This window comes from Oncorhynchus gorbuscha, linkage group LG13, assembly GCF_021184085.1.
Source record: "Oncorhynchus gorbuscha isolate QuinsamMale2020 ecotype Even-year linkage group LG13, OgorEven_v1.0, whole genome shotgun sequence".
NCBI classification, from domain to species: Eukaryota; Metazoa; Chordata; class Actinopteri; order Salmoniformes; family Salmonidae; genus Oncorhynchus; species Oncorhynchus gorbuscha.
In genome coordinates, this window is record NC_060185.1 from 70,513,979 (window position 1) to 70,531,129 (window position 17,151).

General features: G+C 44.8%; 1 protein-coding gene across 2 annotated transcripts in view; it reads right to left on the reverse strand.

Annotated features, from left to right (window-relative positions):
• LOC123993457 (polycomb group RING finger protein 3-like) overlaps positions 1-17,151 on the reverse strand; it is a 41,010-nt gene that overhangs the window by 16,750 nt on the left and 7,109 nt on the right. Inside the window, exons 2-5 of one of the 2 annotated variants that reach the window (XM_046295628.1) lie at positions 14,210-14,381; positions 3,589-3,692; positions 1,908-2,025; positions 1,310-1,406 (exon numbers count right to left, since the gene is read on the reverse strand). In XM_046295628.1, coding sequence (XP_046151584.1) covers positions 1,310-1,406; positions 1,908-2,025; positions 3,589-3,603 — 230 coding nt within the window. In that variant the 5' untranslated portion in view covers positions 3,604-3,692; positions 14,210-14,381. The remainder of the gene's footprint in view (positions 1-1,309; positions 1,407-1,907; positions 2,026-3,588; positions 3,693-14,209; positions 14,382-17,151) is intronic. The other variant, XM_046295627.1, reaches the window with a different exon arrangement.

The following is a 17,151-nucleotide window of genomic DNA, read 5'->3' on the forward strand; positions in this document are numbered from 1 at the left end:
ATGGTGTGGGGGTGCTTTGCTGGTGACACTGTCAGTGATTTATTTAGAATTGAAGGTACACTTAACCAGCATGGCTACCACAGCATTCTGCAGCGATACACCATCCAATCTGATTTGCACTTATCATTTGTTTTTCAACAGGACAATAACCCAAAACACACCTCCAAGCTGTGTACGGGCTAGTTGACCAAGGAGAGTGATGGAGTGCTGCATCAGATGACCTGGCCTCCATAATCACCCAACCTCAACCCAATTGAGATGGTTTGGGATGAGTTGGACCGCAGAGTGAAGGAAAAGCTGCCAACAAGTGCTCAGCATATGTGGGAACTCCTTCAAGACTGTTGGTAAAGCATTCCTCATGAAGCTGGTTAAGAGCATGCCAAGAGTGTGCAAGGCTGTCATCAAGGCAAAGGGTGGCTACTTTGAAGAATCTCAAATGTAACATATATTTGGATTTGTTTAACACTTTTTTGGTTACTACATGATTCCATATGTGTTATTTCGTAGTTTTGGTGTCTTCACTATTATTCTACAAGGTGTGTCCAAACCTTTGACTGGTATTATATATATATATATACACACACATATATATTAGCGTAGTACAACTGTATCAGTTCATCATAAGCCCAAAAGTATTTGCATGAAATATGGTTAGATTGCATGAGTTTGCATGCATCAGTTTTCAGCACCAGTAGTAGAAGTTGTTTTGATCTCTGCCTCTCACACCTAGTTTGAACCTGTTCCATGATTTGTGTTTTTAAAAAATAATGCACTGATGTATCTTTCACCTGTTTAAATGTTTGGCATTCATGAGTTTTTTATTTGAAACAAACAACTACTCCAAGATGGGCCTTTCCATTAAAATAGGGGCATATGCCTAATGACTAAATAGCAGGTAGACATTTAAGCTGGCGAACATCCCAGTGGCCACAATACTAATTAGAACCTACTGCCCCAACACTGGACAACAGATGGACAACAGTCTCTTTAGTGTGTGTGTGTGTGTGTGTGTGTGTGTGTGTGTGTGTGTGTGTGTGTGTGTGTGTGTGTGTGTGTGTGTGTGTGTGTGTGTGTGTGTGTGTGTGTGTGTGTGTGTGTGTGTGTGTGTGTGTGTGTGTGCGTGTGCATGTATATATGCATGTATTCTGTTGTTGTGTGTTCCCCCTCCACTGCCCTCTCCTTTGACACTACATTGTTCATTGGACAGTGCTGCTGCCCCCTAGTGGCGGGTCTCTGTGCCTCACACTGATGAAACTCAACACTGAGCAGGTAAGGGGAAAGTGGTTTAATGTCCAGGCTGCTCACTCACCCGATGTACTGCAGTGGGTGGCTCTGGTGAATGACAATCCTGCACGTGGGACAGGTGTTATTCTCCTCAAGGTACTTCACTAGACAGCTTCTGCAGACTGGAAGACACACAGCGAGACACGCCCCTTCCATGATCAGCATTATGGGTGCCTTGTTCTCCTATCTTTTAGGTTTTAAAAAAGTGAAGCTTTTTGGAGAGAGAGGTTTTTGGACAATGTGAGTCTCGTTGCTTCATGTCTGGGGGTTGTTGAGAGAAAGTCATTTTCACCAGAGGATTATGATTAAAGCTACCTACTGTACACTCTACATTGACATTTGGTAAACGAAGACTTTCCACGTGTGGTACAATGGCTCCCTCTAGGGCATGACTGACCTACTACATTACTTGCGTTGCCACTGACATTCACGCAAATACATCTCTATCATTACCACAACTACTTTGTGGGGAGGTTTGCTTGATTGTTGTGATAATTACACTTTATTGTGACAACGGAAATGTATATTCTTGTATGAAACCTTATGCATGAAGCCCTCATAAAGATACAAGAGCAGTGTTACTATCTGAAGACTGTGTATGAGTTCCATCGGCAGGTACTCACAAGTGTGTAAGCACTCCGTGACAGTAGTGGCATCTATCAGGTACCCCTCACACAGGCGACAAGTGATGTGGGCGTTGATGTCCCACAACTTGATCTTCCTGGTTAGCGTCTCAGGGTTCTGGGGAGAAGAAGGACAAAAAAAACATGCTGAGTCCAAACTCAAGTTGTTCTGTTTTGTTTATTTTGTACATTCTAAGGGTAACCTCCCAATTCAGTTCTGAAAAAAAGACTAAAAGATAAAGACCTGTCAACTGTCCAACTCATTTGTATCAAGGTCATGCAGAGTACTGCTTTGTACAAAGTGCCTTCAGAAAGTATTCATACCCCTTGACTTAATCCCCATTTTGTGGTGTTACAGACTGAATTGTGTGTTCACACCCATCTACACACAATACCCCATAATGACAAAGTGAAAACAATAACATCACCTTTGACAACGATTACAGCTGTGAGTCTTTCTGGGTAAGTCTCTAAGAGCTTTCCACACCAGGATTGTGCAACATTTGCACATTATTCTTTTTCCAATTCTTCAAGCTCTGTCAGAATGGTTGCTCTGTAACTATTTTAAGGTCAACATTGGCTCATGGTGAAATCCCTGAGCGGTTTCCTTCCTCTCCGGCAACTGAGTTAGAAAGTATGGCTGTATCTTTGTTGTAACTGGGTGTATTGATACACCATCCAAAGTGTACTTAATAACTTCACCATGCTCAAAGGGATATTCCATATATGCTTTTTACATTTTTACCCATCTACCAATAGGGGCCCTTCTTTGTGAGACACTGGAAATCCTCCTTGTCCTTTGTGGTTGAATGTGGGTTTGAAATTCAGTGCTCGACTGAGGGACCTTACAGACAATTGTATGGGTGGGGTACAGAGATGAGGTAGTCATTCAAAAATCATGTTAAACACTATTATTGCACACAAAGTGAGTCCATGTAATATTACGTGACTTGTTAAGCACATTTTAACTCCAGAACGTATTTAGACTTGCCATAACAAAGGAGTTGAATACTTATTGACTCAAGACATTTCAGTTTTTCATTTATTATTTATTTGTAAAAAATGTCTAAAAACACAATTGTACTTGGATATTATGGGCTATTGTTTGTAGGCCAGCTACAGAAAATCTCAATCTCTTTTAAATTCAGGCTGTAACAACAAAACGTGAAAAAGTCAAGGGGTGTGAACACTTACTCAAGGCACTGTTGAGAGAGAAAAACAGACAGACAGAGACAGGCAGGCAGGGAAACAAGCAGTCAGTCAGTCAGTCAGTCAGTCAGTCAGTCAGTCAGTCAGTCAGTCAGTCAGTCAGTCAGTCAGTCAGTCAGTCAGTCAGTCAGTCAGTCAGTCAGTCAGTCAGTCAGTCAGTCAGTCAGTCAGTCAGACAGACAGACAGACAGACAGACAGACAGACAGACAGACAGACAGACAGACAGACAGACAGACAGACAGACAGACAGACAGACAGACAGACAGACAGACAGACAGACAGACAGACAGACAGACAGACAGACAGACAGACAGACAGACAGACAGACAGACAGACAGACAGACAGACAGACAGACAGACAGACAGACAGACAGACAGACAGACAGACAGACAGACAGACAGACAGACAGACAGACAGACAGAGGCCGAGACATGAAACTCCATTCATGGAGGGTGATTGTCTTGGCTTACCCCTAATGCCGCCATGTGTTGACTGGGGATAATTTGGCAGCCACGTCTCTTCCTGCAGGCACGAGGTGGTGTTAGCTCCGCATCATGGATGCCCTTTCATGTGGCTAGGAGAGAACACAGAAAGACAACAACACGGTTAGAATTTTTTGTGTTCTACAGCAGTGGTGGTTCCCCCAAAGTCCCTTGTACCATGGGATAAAACAGTCTTTCTAGCCCAGGGTCCTCCAACTCCTATCCCGGAGAGCAGTGTTGGAATATGAATTTACTGTTTTAAATGAGGCCTCACCTCCTGGCTACACTAGTGACCATATCCCCCGTGCATCCCGCAAAGGCGGAGGTGTTGCTAACATTTACGACAGCAAATTTCAATTTACAAAAAAAAAATGATGTTTTCGTCTTTTGAGCTTCTAGTCATGAAATCTATGCAGCCTACTCAATCACTTTTTATAGCTACTGTTAACAGGCCTCCTGGGCCATATACAGCGTTTCTCACTGAGTTCCCTGAAATTCCTATCGGACCTTGTAGTCATAGCAGATAATATTCTAATCTTTGGTGACTTTAATATTCACATGGAAAAGTCCACAGACCCACTCCAAAAGGCTTTCGGAGCCATCATCGACTCAGTGGGTTTTGTCCAACATGTCTCTGGACCCACTCACTGTCACAGTCATACGCTGGACCTAGTTTTGTCCCATGGAATAAATGTTGTGGATCTTAATGTTTTTCCTCATAATCCTGGACTATCAGACCACAATTTTATTATGTTTGCAATTGCAACAAATAATCTGCTCAGACCCCAACCAAGGACCATCAAAAGTCGTGCTATAAATTCACAGACAACACAAAGATTCCTTGATGCCCTTCCAGACTCCCTCTGCCTACCCAAGGACGCCAGAGGACAAAAATCAGTTAACCACCTAACTGAGGATCTCAATTTAATCTTGCACAATACCCTAGATGCAGTTGCACCCCTAAAAACTAAAAACATTTCTCATAAGAAACTAGCTCCCTGGTACACAGAAAATACCCGAGCTCTGAAGCAAGCTTCCAGAAAATTGGAACGGAAATGGCGCCACACCAAACTGGAAGTCTTCCGACTAGCTTGGAAAGACGGTACCGTGCAGTACCGAAGAGCCCTTACTGCTGCTCGATCATCCTATTTTTCTAACTTAATTGAGGAAAATAAGAACAATCCGAAATTCCTTTTTGATACTGTCGCAAAGCTAACTAAAAAGCAGCATTCCCCAAGAGAGGATGACTTTCACTTTAGCAGTGATAAATTCATGAACTTCTTTGAGGAAAAGATTATGATTATTAGAAAGCAAATTACGGACTCCTCTTTAAACCTGCGTATTCCTCCAAACCTCAATTGTCCTGAGTCTGCACAACTCTGCCAGGACCTAGGATCAAGAGAGACGCTCAAGTGTTTTAGTACTATATCTCTTGACACAATGATGAAAATAATCATGGCCTCTAAACCTTCAAGCTGCATACTGGACCCTATTCCAACTAAACTACTGAAAGAGCTGCTTCCTGTGCTTGGCCCTCCTATGTTGAACATAATAAATGGCTCTCTATCCACTGGATGTGTACCAAACTCACTAAAAGTGGCAGTAATAAAGCCTCTCTTGAAAAAGCCAAACCTTGACCCAGAAAATATAAAAAACTATCGGCCTATATCGAATCTTCCATTCCTCTCAAAAATTTTAGAGAAGGCTGTTGCGCAGCAACTCACTGCTTTCCTGAAGACAAACAATGTATACGAAATGCTTCAGTCTGGTTTTAGACCCCATCATAGCACTGAGACGGCACTTGTGAAGGTGGTAAATGACATTTTAATGGCATCGAGGCTCTGCATCTGTCCTAGTGCTCCTAGACCTTAGTGCGGCTTTTGATACCATCGATCACCACATTCTTTTGGAGAGATTGGAAACCCAAATTGGTCTACACGGACATGTTCTGGCCTGGTTTAGATCTTATCTGTCGGACAGATATCAGTTTGTCTCTGTGAATGGTTTGTCCTCTGACAAATCAACTGTAAATTTCGGTATTCCTCAAGGTTCCGTTTTAGGACCACTATTGTTTTCACTATACATTTTACCTCTTGGGGATGTTATTCGAAAACATAATGTTAACTTTCACTGCTATGCGGATGACACACAGCCGTACATTTCAATGAAACATGGTGAAGCCCCAAAATTGCCCTCGCTAGAAGCATGTGTTTCAGACATAAGGAAGTGGATGGCTGCAAACTTTCGACTATTAAACTCGGACAAAACAGAGATGCTTGTTCTAGGTCCCAAGAAATAAAGAGATCTTCTGTTGAATCTGACAATTAATCTTAATGGTTGTACAGTCGTCTCAAATAAAACTGTGAAGGACCACGGCGTTACTCTGGACCCTGATCTCTCTTTTGAAGAACATATCAAGACCATTTCGAGGACAGCTTTTTTCCATCTACGTAATATTGCAAAAATCAGAAACTTTCTGACCAAAAATGATGCAGAAAAATTAATCCATGCTTTTGTCACTTCTAGGTTAGACTACTGCAATGCTCTACTTTCCGGCTACCCGGATAAAGCACTAAATAAACTTCAGTTAGTGCTAAATACGGCTGCTAAAATCCTGACTAGAACCAAAAAATTTGATCATATTACTCCAGTGCTAGCCTCTCTACACTGGCTTCCTGTCAAAGCAAGGGCTGATTTCAAGGTTTTACTGCTAACCTACAAAGCATTACATGGGCTTGCTCCTACCTATCTCTCTGATTTGGTCCTGCCGTACATACCTAAACGTACGCTACGGTCACAAGACGCAGGCCTCCTAATTGTCCCAAGAATTTCTAAGCAAACAGCTGGAGGCAGGGCTTTCTCCTATAGAGCTCCATTTTTATGGAACGGTCTGCCTACCCATGTCAGAGAAGCAAACTCGGTCTCAACCTTTAAGTCTTTACTGAAGACTCATCTCTTCAGTGGGTCATATGATTGAGTGTAGTCTGGCCCAGGAGTGGGAAGGTGAACGGAAAGGCTCTGGAGCAACGAACCGCCCTTGCTGTCTCTGCCTGGCCAGTTCCCCTCTTTCCACTGGGATTCTCTGCCTCTAACCCTATTACAGGGGCTGAGTCACTGGCTTACTGGGGCTCTCTCATGCCGTCCCTGCAGGGGGTGCGTCACCTGAGTGGGTTGATTCACTGTTGTGGTCATCCTGTCTGGGTTGCCCCAACCCCCCACCCCCACACTTGGGCTGTGCCGTGGCGGAGATCTTTGTGGGCTATACTCAGCCTAGTCTCAGGATGGTAAGTTGGTGGTTGAAGATATCCCTCTAGTGGTGTGGGGGCTGTGCTTTGGCAAGGTGGGTGGGGTTATATCTTTCCTGTTTGGCCCTGTCTGGGGGTGTCCTCGGATGGGGCCACAGTGTCTCCTGTCCCCTCCTGTCTCAGCCTCCAGTATTTATGCTGCAGTAGTTTGTGTAGGGGGGCTAGGGTCGGGTTGTTAATTCTCTCCTTCTTTCTTTCTCTCTCTCGGAGGACCTGAGCCCTAGGACCATGCCCCAGGACTACCTGACATGATGACTCCTTGCTGTCCCCAGTCCACCTGGCCATGCTGCTGCTCCAGTTTCAACTGTTCTGCCTTACTATTATTCGACCATGCTGGTCATTTATGAACATTTGAACATCTTGGCCATGTTCTGTTATAATCTCCACCCGGCACAGCCAGAAGAGGACGGGCCTCCCCACATATGCTCACTCTAATTCTCTCTTTCTTTCTCTCTCTCTGAGGACCTGAGCCCTAGGACCGTGCCCCAGGACTACCTGACATGATGACTCCTTGCTGTCCCCGGTCCACCTGACTGTGCTGCTGCTCCAGTTTCAACTGTTCTGCCTTGTTATTATTCGACCATGCTGGTCATTTATGAACATTTGAACATCTTGGCCATGTTCTGTTATAATCTCCACCCGGCACAGCCAGAAGAGGACGGGCCTCCCCACATATGCTCTCTCTAATTCTCTCTTTCTTTCTCTCTCTCTGAGGACCTGAGCCCTAGGACCGTGCCCCAGGACTACCTGACATGATGACTCCTTGCTGTCCCCGGTCCACCTGACTGTGCTGCTGCTCCAGTTTCAACTGTTCTGCCTTGTTATTATTCGACCATGCTGGTCATTTATGAACATTTGAACATCTTGGCCAAGTTCTGTTATAATCTCCACCCGGCACAGCCAGAAGAGGACTGGCCACCCCACATAGCCTGGTTCCTCTCTAGGTTTCTTCCTAGGTTTTGGCCTTTCTAGGGAGTTTTTCCTAGCCACCGTGCTTCTACACCTGCATTGCTTGTTGTTTGGGGTTTTAGGCTGGGTTTCTGTGCAGCACTTTGAGATATCAGCTGATGTACGAAGGGCTATATAAATAAATTTGATTTGATTTGATTTGAATACCGATGTGTTACCACTGGACGGGAACAAAAGCCTGTACTCACCCAGCAGCTCTCCAGGACAGGAGTTAGAGAGGCTCATTCTAGCCTTATCCCAATGAAGAACTAAACTGAGATCAGACAAATATTGGAGCACAGAATTGATCTGCCTGATATCAGGCTTATCTTGAACCGCAACCGCTTAAGAGTTGGCTGTGACCCGCCATCTTTGGGACACTGATCTACAGACCTAAAATGAACCTGGGAAAGTGCTCAGACTATTGAAACAACATTTACACAATGAGAACATTGTATGAAGTGGAGACGTCCCTGAATTAATTTAACAAAATAAGAACCATATTTAAAGTAACTTCAGATCCAGTAAAGCCTAAAAATAAACATTGGACCTAATATTTCCAGGAGAAAAAGTGGTGTCCCCACATGACACGAGGACTGACGTATTGCAGTACTTAGTCACTCTATTAGACAGAGGCCTAGAGATTCACTACCCATTCTGAGCCAGAACGCTTTGAGTAGTGAGCTCCAAAAACCTCTTTGACTTGGCATGAGATGGACTCCCACCGCTTTTTCTAGCCTATTGATCTTAAATGTGAATTCTCTTTTACTCTGTCTGGGACAATACAAGTCTGCCTGTGTGCTTTTGTCTGCTCACCAGACCATGGCATCAGTCCACTTACTCCATTGAGGTGAGTGAAGGAAGGCTGCTGAGCATCTATTAGGGGTTCTCTATCACCTGGGCTGCGCACCAAACCATGTAACACAGTTGTTGTAACAGTTGCCAGACTGTCAGGGTTGAACAAGTGCATTCAGTTGCAGAGCCCTTGCAATTGCGTTGACAGGACGTGTTTACCTCTTTCCGTATCAAAATGACCCAGGGCGTGTTTACCTCCTGCCATATCAAAATGACCCAGGGCGTGTTTACCTCCTGCCATATCAAAATGACCCAGGGCGTGTTTACCTCCTGCCGTATCAAAATGAGCCAGGGCGTGTTTACCTCCTGCCGTATCAAAATGACCCAGGATGTGTTTACCCCCTTCCGTATCAAAATGGCCCAGGATGTGTTTACCCCTTCCGTATCAAAATGACCCAGGATGTGTTTACCCCCTTCCGTATCAAAATGACCCAGGATGTGTTTACCCCCTTCCGTATCAAAATGGCCCAGGATGTGTTTACCCCCTTCCGTATCAAAATAACCCAGGACGTGTTTACCTCCTGCCGTATCAAAATGATCCTTGACGTGTTTACCTCCTGCCGTATCAAAATGACCCAGGGCGTGTTTACCTCCTGCCGTATCAAAATGACCCAGGATGTGTTTACCTCCTGCCGTATCAAAATGACCCAAGACGTGTTTACCTCCTGCCGTATCAAAATGACCCAGGACATGTTTACCTCCTGCCGTATCAAAATGACCCAGGACGTGTTTACCTCCTGCCGTATCAAAATGACCCAGGACATGTTTACCTCCTGCCGTATCAAAATGACCCAGGACGTGTTTACCTCCTGCCGTATCAAAATGACCCAGTGTTGTAACCCTGTGTTTTGTTTACTACTGGGTTGTATTTACTACTTGCTTTCAATGACATTTTTCTCAAGACCTGTTCGACTACGGACCAAGCCTCTTACAGAGACAACTGAACGAGAGTGCTTCATTAATGAATGTAGGACAATTCCAAGTTGATAAGACCATAAGGGCAATTCCACGGTTCCCGGGATTACGCTTTGACTCAGATTTTTCATTTTAAAATGTACGCCAAACAAAAAACATTGATTTCAAAGTTTAACAAACCATACAATTCTATGCACAAGGACTTTCACAAAAACACATTTACTGGAAGAACTGTGCAAATGCAAAGTTTGGTAACAGAATTACTGTAAAATCTCCCTAAGTGTTTTATGTGACCGGGTTTTCCAGAAACTCTGTTAAATATCTTCTCCCAATTAAGATTCAAAAACATCTGCTGAAAGAAAGACACCTTGAGTTTGCAAAAATAAATATTTTGGTTATTGATCTACAGTAGGTGAAGTGGATTTACACCCGGTAACGGGATTGCCTCTAACCCTGTTACGGGGGCTGAGTCACTGGCTTGCTGGGGCTCTCTCGTGCCGTCCCTGGGGGGGGATGCGTCACCTGGGTGGGTTGATTCACTGTTGTGGTCGGCCTGTCTGGGTTCCCCCCCCCCACCCCTTGGGTTGTACCGTGTCGGAGATCTTTGTGGGCTATACTCGGCCTTGTCTCAGGATGGTAAGTTGGTGGTTGAAGATTTCCCTCTAGTGGTGTGGGGGCTGTGCTTTGGCAAAGTGGGTGGGGTTATATCCTTCCTGTTTGGCCCTGTCCGGGGTGTCTCGGATGGGGCCACAGTGTCTCCTGACCCCTCCTGTCTCAGCCTCCAGTATTTATGCTGCAGTAGTTTATGTGTCGGGGGCTAGGGTCAGTTTGTTTATCTGGAGTACTTCTCCTGTCCTATTCGGTGTCCTGTGTAAATCTAAGTGTGCATTCTCTAATTCTCTCCTTCTCTCTTTCTTTCTCTCTCTCGGAGGACCTGAGCCCTAGAACCATGCCCCAGGACTACCTGACATGATGACTCCTTGCTGTCCCCAGTCCACCTGGCCATGCTGCTGCTCCAGTTTCAACTGGCCTGGGCCCTAGGACCATGTCCCAGGACTACCTGACATGAGGACTCCTTGCTGTCCCCAGTCCACCTGGCCATGCTCCTGCTCCAGTTTCAACTGTTCTGCCTTACTATTATTCAACCATGCTGGTCATTTATGAACATTTGAACATCTTGGCCACGTTCTGTTATAATCTCCACCTGGCACAGCCAGAAGAGGACTGGCCACCCCACATATGCTCTCTCTAATTCTCTCTTTCTTTCTCTCTCTCGGAGGACCTGAGCCCTAGGACCGTGCCCCAGGACTACCTGACATGATGGCTCCTTGCTGTCCCCAGTCCATCTGACTGTGCTGCTGCTCCAGTTTCAACTGTTCTGCCTTATTATTATTTGACCATGCTGGTCATTTATGAACATTTGAACATCTTGGTCATGTTCTGTTATAATCTCTACCCGGCACAGCCAGAAGAGGACTGGCCACCCCACATAGCCCGGTTCCTCTCTAGGTTTCTTCCTAGGTTTTGGCCTTTCTAGGGAGTTTTTCCTAGCCACCGTGCTTTTACACCTGCATTGTTTGCTGTTTGGGGTTTTAGGCTGGGTTTCTGTACAGCACTTTGAGATATCAGCTGATGTACGAAGGGCTATATAAATAAATTTGATTTGATTTGATTTGATTTGATTTGATTACATCATGGGTCCCTGATCTGTACTGTACACAAATGCATAACTATGGATATGAATGTCATTCTCTTCATGGTGATGTATCCCGAATAGGTAAACGAACGTAGTAATATGGAATATCCTTATTTTGCAGATTTATTTTGCATATTCTAAACACTGGCATTTATTGTAATGGACTCCGCTCCCAAAAAAGACCACATTTGAAACAATCTGAACCAATCATAAACGTCTATGTTTCACAAGTTTGGACATCACTGTAGAGCACAGTAGAGCACTGAACAACACAGCACAGTAGAGTTCAGTACATTATACTGTACTCTGTTCTAGTGTGCTCTACTATACTGAACTATACTGTACAGTACTATAATGTACTCTACTTTCCTTTACTGTACTGTTCTCTATTGTGATCTACTATAAGTGTAGTGTCCTGTACTGTCCAAACTTGTGAAACATCGACGTCTATGATTGGTTCAGATTTGGTTTGGCCTGGGCAGACTGACCAAATTTCAACCACTTTTCAACATCCACGGATGTCCATTGTCAGCCGGTGCTCAGTGGGTACGGCTGCTGGTTACAGTAAATGGAAAGAGGGTAGGTGGTAGGTGTCAGGAAGAGCAGGGAGAGGTGGTATTAACTGGAGAGAGAGAGAGAGAGAGAGAGAGAAGAAAAAAGTGAGAGGGAGAAGTTGTCCAGACTGTTTTCATAGTCTTGCTTTGACCACCAGATAACAGAAATACAAAGAAAATAGTTATGAGCTGAACATAACAGTATGGCAGTGGAAGGGAGGACAGTAGCAGGTGACCCAACAGTGGTTTGTGACTACTATGATTGTAGCAAATTTCTTTGCAGTAATTTGATTCCAGATTTTTCTGTAATTCACTTAATAATTCATAAACAAACTTGATATCTTTAAAAACACAAACTAATTGGTAGGTCTACCTTTACTTATAACAGAATTACAAAGCAACAATTATTGAACTTACAGAATGTAAACAATTTGACTGGTACACCATTGAAAGGTACATTTCATTGAAATTTTACCTTCTAATTACTACCACAAAGATGACCGTCGGTCCACCCACCATCGAATGTCAACATAAATGGTCATGTCTGCAGTGATGTAAAGTACTGAAGTAAAAGTACTTGAAAGTACTACTTAAGTAGTTTTTGGGAGTATCTGTACTTGACTATTCATATTTTTGACTACTTTTACTTTACTTAACTACATTCTTAAAGAAAATGATGTACTTTTTACTCCATACATTTTCCCTGACACCAATAAGTACTCATTATATTTTGAATGCTTAGCAGGACAATAAAATTGTCTAATTCACACACTTATCACAAGAACATCCCTGGTCATGCCTACCATTTTTAGTTAATTGATGTTAAAAGGTTAAAAAAAGTATGGATTGTTTTTTATTTCATTTTAAATCCCAGAAATGATACAATAGTTTGACAGCGCTGTTTGTCAGCTTTCAAATGATACCAGTCTCAACCGTCTCATATCTCAATCTCTTCCAGTGATGAAGACATGGATGTCTCATGGTAGGGTGGTGTTTGCAAAACGTTGAGCACCTCTATCTCGTGAATGTTTTGTCCTTTCGGGTCCAAAAAGTCACTTTCTGACCTCTTCTACAATGGGCAAATATGTATGGAAGGTTTAGTTTAAAATCAAACGGGGTGCTGTCAAAACGTTTTTGAATTCTAATGGATTTACCCTAGAGACAGTTCATTTCAGGGTACAAGAGCTTGAAGAGTTCAATCAAAGTGCCCTGACTTGACCCTGAGGAGAGCCGACAGGGTGGATCATGTGTCATACCTAAGGTAATAGGAACCTCATAAAGCCTTGCCTGGTGCAGACCATGCTCATTCGGAATGACACACACACACACACACACACACACACACACACACACACACACACACACACACACACACACACACACACACACACACACACACACACACACACACACACACACACACACACACACACACACACACACACACACACACACACACACACAAATAAAGGCTAAGCCTGTAGGTCTACACAAACACACGCGCACACACATCCAGTCATTGATGGGTTGTGTGTCAATGCTGATGATGGCATACACACAGAAACAGACACACACACACTTTGGCATCACAAAGAGCCCCTGTTGGCAGCCTGTGGGCAGTGGAGTGTTTGGGTCCAGTGTAGACTGGGTGCCAGCCTGAGAGTCGGACACTGAGGCCTGTTTCAACAGAGAGAGCCAGGATGCATTGGATTCACTTCAAAAACACACACACCACACACGTGCATTCGCGTGTGTACGTACACACACACACACGGGTACACACACATGCGTACACACACACGCGTACACACACACGCGTACACACACACGCGTACACACACACACACATACACACACACACACACTGTTTATTCTACCCTTCTAAATACTCTGAAGGTCTTGACTGACGCGTGAATGAGAGTTGGTGGCAGTAGGGGCAGACAGACAATACAAGTGATCAAAAGTGAAGCAAGCTACACTAACGTCATGGGATGACAGAAGGCCTTCTTTTATGTAGTAGAGTTTGGACCTAGCTGATTCCCTGGTCCGTTTATGTACGGGGTAAGGCAATGGACAGTGATTGCTGTAGTTTGACCAAATGGAACCCATCTCGGGTAGCGCATAGAACACAGACATAATCAAGGAGATACACAGACATTATCAAGGAGACGAAACCCTATCATCATCATCATGATGATGAACACTTCGTTATTAGGAAACTATGCAGTATTTTGTATTTTGATTTAATATTTCTTACACTGTTACCCCAGGAAATCTTAAGTCTTATTACATACAGCCAGGAGGAACTATTGGATATAAGAGCAACGTCAACTTACCAACATTACAACCCGGAATACGACTTTCCCGAAGCGGATCCTCTGTTTGGACCACCACCCAGGACAATGGATCGGATCCCAGTAGGTGACCCAAAACAACGGCGCCGCAGAAGGGGCGACGGAGCGGTCTTCTGGTCAGGCTCCGTAGACAGGCACACCGCCCACGAGTATACTAGGTAGACAAAATTCGAGCAAGGGTTGCCTTCCAGAGAGACATCAGATATTGTAATATTCTCTGTTTCACGGAAAAATGGCTCACTCGGAATACATTATCAGAGTCGGTACAACCACCCGGTTTCTTCACGCATCGCGCCGACAGAAACAAACATCTCTCTGGTAAGAAGGGTGTGGGATTATTGTATGCCTTATGATTAACGAGTCGTGGTGTGATCATAACAACATACAGGAACTAAAGTCCTTTTGTTCACCTGACCTAGAATTCCTTACAATCAAACACCGACCGCATTATCCACCAAGAGAAATCTCTTCGATTATAATCACAGCCGTGTATACCCCCCCCCCCCCAAGCAGACACCTCGACGGCCCTAAAAGAACTTCATTGGACTCTATGTGAACTGGAAACCACATATCCTGAGGCTGCATTTTTTGTAGCTGGGAATTTTTAACAAGGCTAATCTTAAAACAAGGCTCCCTAAATTTTATCAGCATATCGAATGCTCGACCCGTGCTGGCAAAATTCTGGATCATTGCTACTCTAACTTCCGTGACACATACAAAGTCCCCCCGCGCCCTCCTTTTGGCAAATCTGACCACGACTCCATTTTGTTGGTCCCAGCCTATAGACATAAACTAAAACAGGAAACGCCCATGCTCTGGTCTTTTCAATGCTGGTCCGACCAATCTGATTCCACGCTTCAAGATTGAAGCAATCACGTGGAATGGGATATGTTCCAGATAGCCTCAGACAACAAAATTGATGTATACGCTGATTCGGTATTTATTAGCAAGGGCATCGGTGATGTTGTACCCACGGTGACTATTAAAACCTTCCACACCCAGAAACCGTGGATTGATGGGAGCATTCATGCAAAACTGAAAGCACAAACCACTGCTTTTAATCATGGCAAGTATACCGGAAACATGACCGAATACAAACAGAGTAGCTATTCCCTCCGCAAGGCAATCAAACAAGCTAAGCATCAGTATGGAGACAAAGTACAGTTGCAATTCAACGACTCAGACACGAGGCGTATGTGGCTGGGTCTACTGTCAATCGCGGATTACAAAAAGAAAACCAGCCCCGTCGCGGACACAGATGTCTTGCTCCCAGACAAACTAAACAACTTCATAACTCACTTTGAGGAAAATACAGTGCCATTGACGCGGCCCGCTACCAAAACCTGTGTGCTCTCCTTCACCGCAGCTAACGTGTTAACCCTCGCAAGGCTGCAGGCGCAGACGGCATCCCCAGCCGTGTCCTCAGAGCATGCGCAGACCAGCTGGCTGGTGTGTTTACGGACATATTCAATCAATCCCTATCCCAGTCTGCTACTATTCCCACATGCTTCAAGAGGGACACCATTGTTCCTGTTCCCAAGAAAGCTAAGGTAACTGAGCTAAACGACTATCGTCTTGTAGCACTCACTTCCGTCCTCATGAAGTGCTTTGAGAGACTAGTCAAGGACCATATCTACCTGACACCCTAGACCCACTCCAATTTGCTTACCGCCCCAATAGATACATAGACGACGCAATCGCAATCACACTGCACACTGCCCTAACCCATCTGGATAAAAGGAATAAATATGTAAGAATGATGTTCATCGATTACAGCTCAGTATTCAACACGATAGTACCCTCCAAACTCGTCATTAAGCTCGAGACCCTGGGTCTCGACCCTGCCCTGTGCAACTGGGTCCTGGACTTTCTGACGGGCCGCCCCCAGGTGGTGAGGGTAGGAAACAACATCTCCACCACGATGGATGATCCTCAACAATGGGGCCCCACAAGGGCGCGTTCTCAGCCCTCTCCTGTACTCCCTCACCCATGACTGCGTGGCCATGCACGCCTCCAACTCAATCATCAAGTTTGCAGACGACACTACAGTGGTAGGCTTGATTACCAACAACGGCGACGAGACGGCCTACAAGGGAGGAGGTGAGGGCCCTCGGAGTGTGGTGTCAGGAAAATAACCTCACACTCAACATCAACAAAACAAAGGAGATGATTGTGGACTTCAGGAAATAGCAGAGGGAGCACCCCCTATCCACATCAATGGGACTGTGGTGGAGAAGATGTAAAGTTAAGTTCCTCGACATACACATCACGGACAAACTGAAATGGTCCCCCCACACAGACAGCGTGGTGAAGAGCGCCTCTGCAACACCGCCTCTTCAACCTCAGGAGGCTAAAGAAATTCGGATTGTCACCAAAAACACTCACAAACCTTTACAGATTCACAATCAAGAGCATCCTGTTGGGCTGTATCACCGCCTGGTATGGAAACTGCACCGCCCACAACCGTAAAACTCTCCAGAGGGAAGTGAGGTCTGCACAACGCATCACCGGGGGCAAACTACCTGCCCTCCAGGACACCTACACCACCAATGTCACAGGAAGGCCAAAGAGATCATCAAGGACAACAACCACCCGAGCCACTGCCTGTTCACCCCGCTATCATCCAGAAGGCGAGGTCAGTACAGGTGCATCAAAGCTCAGACCGAGAGACTGAAAAACAGCTTCTATCTCAAGGCCATTAGACTGTTAAACAGCCACCACTAACATTGAGTGGCTGCTGCCAAAATACTGCCTCAAATCTCTAGCCACTTTAATAATTCAAAATTGGATGTAATAAATGTATCACAAGTCACTTTAAACAATGCCACTTTATATCATGTTTACATACCCTACATTACTCATCTCATATGTATATACTGTACTCTATACCATCTGCTGCATCTTGCCTATGCTGTTCGGCCATA